At 36.9% G+C, this 5,289-nt stretch overlaps 1 protein-coding gene across 1 annotated transcript; it reads right to left on the bottom strand.

The window, feature by feature from the left end:
• Window positions 1–3,171: 3,171 nt before the first annotated feature.
• Window positions 3,172–3,615, bottom strand: LOC117175544. The gene has a single exon (XM_033365253.1). The coding sequence runs from the start codon at window positions 3,613–3,615 to the stop codon at window positions 3,172–3,174; it is 444 nt and encodes a 147-aa protein (XP_033221144.1).
• Between the last annotated feature and the right edge of the window lie 1,674 nt (window positions 3,616–5,289).

The following is a 5,289-nucleotide window of genomic DNA, read 5'->3' as shown; positions in this document are numbered from 1 at the left end:
GCAATATGTAATTTGAAATTATTTTAATTTAATTACCCAAATGTAAAATAATTTAATTAATTTGGTATATTAACTAATATAGATTAATTTAATTTGATAGATATTCCTGTTGAATATAAATATACGAATATAAAAAAAATATTTTGCCCAAATTTCAGATTGAATAGGTTAGGAATTTATAAGAAAGTAAGATGTCCATTATAATATAACCTAATTATATTTTTTAAAATTACTGAATAATGACTTACCTTTTAGTAGCATTATTTCGTTTATAAATTTATCCTTTTATTGAATGAATGTTAAAACTCAAGAATAATAAAAACTCTTGCCGTATTTTAAACTACTAGCCGCTGCATCACACAGTAATTAGATTCACAAATTTGGACATGATCCTGATTATGAAAATCATTCTAATATTTGCGGTGGGAGTTATGTGATGGTCTAAGCACTTCTTTTATAAACAAACAAACAATTTCAATACCTGTCATGGATCCGTAAATCCATGAAGTACTTTATTCAAGAGAACAAGAGATGAGTTTTACAGCCTTGCCGTAGCGAAGGTAAACTTACTACTAACGCAGCCCTCGGGGCTGCAGGATGGGTCCCATTCCAGGACGACTTCCTTTACCTAGTCTAACATACAAAAGAGTCTATTTTAGGAAAACCACATTCCTTTTACGCAACCTGTTACACCCCCAACGCTAGATTGTTCTTACTCCTGGAAGAACTTAATTTTTACGCCTTAACGTGACCATTCGATTTTCTACTAATGATTCCTTGGATGTTATATTGGAATCAATTCCTGATACAGAAGGTGTGGAAGGTACGTACGTGACTGGGTGTGGTGGTGTTACATTATTAGTTACGTTATTCGTAGTGCAGCATATTTTTACACACACGTTAGGCATACATCTTTTTATTAATTGCACTATACCGCATTTATATAAAACAAAGAGAACAATAGTTATAACTGAGAGATAGCTTAGATAGGTGAACGTATCATGCGCTTTTTCGATCCAAGATCGAGTACGTCCATCGGTCTTGATTCTATTCAGCGAGTTTTCTATTTCATCTAGTGTTTTACTAGAATCAGTTAAAGTTTCAGGACTAATTTGTTTTTGCAATGGAAACAGATGATCTTTCAAAAGATCAAGCTCAGCTGAAGAAAATGGTATTGTTATATTCTTCCTGTAGCTAGTATGTTTTGCAAATTTTAATATTTTCTTTAATTAAATTATAATAGACTCGGAGTTAAGAACGCAGTTTTCGCTTGTTCGGATCAGATTCGCCTCGCGAATGACAACTTCTTTACTCTCGCCGGGACTGTTAACACTTAACGAAAGTTCGTTTTCGGGTATTAAAATGTAACCCTGATTACTAGCCAAAGTGATCTATGTTAACAATTCAATTTTGAACGGAGATACCTGTCACATCTTATAATCCAATGTTTTGATACTGGCTCTAATGATTTGATTTTCGCATGTGTGCGTTTCTGAGATGAGGTAAGTTGGTTCTAGCCGTTGACAGATTTTAATTTTGTCGTAGTTCTTACAGTATTTTAACAACTTCTTATCAGTTGGTACGTAAACAATTTTTTCTTTGTTAATTGGTATGTACTCATCTCGGGGAATCGATGCTACAAAGTTAATACCCCTTTTTTGTGGAATATGAATTAAATGTTGGACTTGAAATTGATCGACTTCTAGTACAGGTATTTTGGTGGAATATAGTAATTTACCGTCGAACACCATAATTCCGATTTCGTTGATATCAATGATGTACTGGTAATTTGTATCCTTCAAAGGGATTGAATATTTTACGTTAAGTGTTTCTTCAAATTCTTTAAGTTCAACAATCAAAATTCGTGGTGTTAACAATTGCGGATGAATGATACCATGATTGCCATCATTGATATGATCGATTATTGAATTTGCATATTCACTTATTTCATCTAGAATCATGGTACACATACCGATTTGATTTGCTATGAATAAATGTTGAGTGTTATTATTAATTTGATCTTTCATCTTATGGAAAGTGTAATTGTTTTGTTTAGTATGTTCCATCATTACGTCAAGCCCGTATGAAGCTGAGTTTAATAAGGTTTTAATTATCCTTGTTTGATTTGAAATGCTGTTCGCAAAGATTTTATTATCTTTGTACAATTTGTCAATTTCTGAATTGATGTAGTCTAAGTCACTCTCGCTCAATGTGCCGAACAATGTTTTAGAAATGGTGCCTACTGCGTTTAGTAGTCCGCGTTTTTGTCGGTTGTTCCCTAACAGTTTATCTAATAAATATTTTTGCGTTTCTAATCTATTAATTCTACCGACTAACATATTTAGTTCAAATTTTTCTCTACAATCTGTTTCGCACATCAAAGAAGTTGTCGGATACAACTTACGTAGTTGGAGAAACCGGAGTTCAATTTCGGATGTATCGATGGATGTGCATAAATGCCAAGTTGTGTGGTACAGTCTTGCCGGGCCAAGGTTCTCGGCGAAAATTGTTACATCATTGAGTGAGGTAAAGGTGACGTTGGCCAGGACAGCGGGAAAGAGCAGAAGGAGCAGAAAGAAGAGCATGCTTCTTCGATTACGCTGAAATTTGATACAATTTCAGCGTTACTGATAGTATAATTTCAGTCAGTTAGCATGCACGATATAGTTTGGTATCTCGCAAAGGATTTCATAATTAGTTTCGCCTATCCTCCTGACAATAGTGCAAGGACCTAACCGTTCTCTGTCCAGTGTGGTGACTTTATTGTCGTTGTGTAAGAGAACAGAATCACCGGGTTCGAATATAGGGTTGGTGCGTACAATTTTAGCGTCTTGTTGACGTTTCAGATGCTCCTGCGTCTTTCTTATAGCAGATTTTCCTTTTTCGAAATACCCTTCGTGACGCCTCTTCCACATATCTAATATTTCCTGATATGTTAATGAGCTCGTGGTAGCTAGTGCAGACGGTAAGTTGGCTTTTCTACCGAAGGTCATCTCAAATGGTGTCAGGCCTGTGCTCTCGTGGACAGCTGTATTGAAAGATAAGCATACTAGATTTAGATTCTAATCCCATTCAGTTTCATTATCTGACATGTACGTTTTTAGTAGTTCCTTAATTGTTCCGTGGGTTCTCTCAAGGGCTCCATTGCTTTGTGGATGGAAAGCTGTGGTCCTAATGTGCTTGATTCTGAATAAATTCTCGAACTTTTAGACAAGTTCTGATATGAAATTCGCATCCAACTATATCCACGGCGATTTTTTCTTTTGGTTCCGTCGGTATTTCTGGAATTACGCCTTCTACTTTGGGTCGGATTCGGGTCAGTTTTTCCTGTTGGCAAGTTCGACATTTCTTAATAAAGTCAATTGCATCCTTTTCCATGTCCTCCCAAGAAGTTTGTTCACGTAACCTTTGGATGGTTTTGTTTTCGCCAAAGTGGCCGGTCGCTAAGTTTCCGTGTGCTTCTCTTAGTAGATCTTGCTTTTCTTCCTCATTTAATAGTTTGTCAGGTCGCTCACAGAGGAAAAACTCATGTTCTGTAAATTTTGTTTGCAGAAGGAAATTCAACATATCTCGAATGCGTACCCTCTCGATATTAGTGATTAGCGGATCTTCCATGTGAAACTTCAATATCTTCCAGTTTTTAGTAGTTGCGAAGTCTTTTACCTTAGCGTATATTAATTTCATCCAAGCTTCTTCGTTGTAATCTGGCAGTTGTATTCGCAAAAACTAGAAGATATTTTTCTTGCTGACTTTAATCCAGTTTTTTCCGCCAGCTAAGGGTTTGATTTTCAGATTGCTCGGCCTGCGATCTATTTTCCAAGAAGAGTATTCTTTAAAAATTTCCTTTTCGTCTTTTGGTTCGTGGATTTTAAACCTTGTTGCGATGGGTTGATTAACTTGATTTGCTGGTTCTTCCTCTACAGATGCTTCTGGGTTAGAGCAAATCTCCTCAGTTTCTGAATCATTATTATCGGCAATGGTCTCATCATCAGATTCTGGGTTATTCCTTTCAGCAGTGTCTTCTGTGTTTGCAGTTAAATTTTCTGAAATATTTTCCAGTTGCTTGATTGGATGCATTCGGGAGAGTGCATCAGCCGCGGTATTGTCCTTGCCTTTCTTGTACTCAATCACGTACATATATCCTTCAAGGTGTAGTCTCCAGCTTAGCAACCTTGATAAAGGATCTTTCACATTGAAGAGTCACTTCAAGGCTTGATGATCTGTCTTTATTATGAACTTTCGTCCCATTAAATATTGCCGTAGTCATCTGATTGCCCAAACAATCGCTAGAAGTTCCTTCTCTGTAGTTGTATAGTTTAACTCTGGTGCGTTTAATGTTCTTGAAATATAACAAACGGGGTGACCTTTTTGAGATAAAATTGCTCCTAAACCTACATTGCTAGCATCTGTGGTCAATGCAAATGTTTCATTGTAATCTGGATGTTTTAATACGGGGGAGGAGCAAAGACAGTCTTTTAATTCTAGAAAGCTTTTCTCACAGGCTGAATTCCACTCGAAACGTTGATCCTTTCTTGTCAGTTCTGTCAATGGTTTTGCTATAGTTGAATAGTTTTTTTTTATAAATTTACGATAATATCCGGATAATCCTAAGAAGGACATTACTTCCTTTCTGTTTGTTGGTCTTTTAAAATTATCAACCGCTGACACTTTATTCGGGTTAGGCTTCACTCCATCTTTTGTAATTAAATGGCCCAGATACTCGAGTTCTGGTCTCAAGAACTCACACTTATCGGGCTGCAGTTTTAACCCCGTCGCACGTAGACGTTCCAACAATGTGACTAGGTTTTCGTTGTGTTCTTGTATTGTTTTTCCAAATACGACAATTTCATCCAGGTAAACAAAGCAAATTTTCCCGATTAGCCCTCTTAGTGCCGTATCCAACATTCATTGGAATGTGGCCGGGGCGTTCTTTAGACCGAAAGGCATACTGTTAAAATGGAAATGTCCCTCAAGTGTAGAAAAGGCAGTGTACTTTTAGTAATCATCGTCCATTTGAATTTGATGAAAACCGGAACTCAGGTCGAACGCTGAAAAGAATTTGGCTTTTCCCAGATGGTCAAGGATATCGTCGATTACCGGAAGTGGATACGCGTCTTGATCGGTTTTCTCGTTCAACTTCCTGAAGTCGACGACTAGTCTCCACTTAGTCTTTCCTGAGGAGTCTCGCTTCTTTGGGACCACCCAGAGGGGTGAGTTAAACGGTGAGTTTGATTCTTCTACTATCTTTTTTGTAAGCATTTCGTTAACTTGATTGAAGATTTCTTCACG

The sequence above is a fragment of the Belonocnema kinseyi genome, chromosome 6 (genome assembly GCF_010883055.1).
Source record: "Belonocnema kinseyi isolate 2016_QV_RU_SX_M_011 chromosome 6, B_treatae_v1, whole genome shotgun sequence".
NCBI classification, from domain to species: domain Eukaryota; kingdom Metazoa; phylum Arthropoda; class Insecta; order Hymenoptera; family Cynipidae; genus Belonocnema; species Belonocnema kinseyi.
Note: the sequence above shows the minus strand (reverse complement) of the source record. Positions and strands in the feature narration are given on the sequence as shown.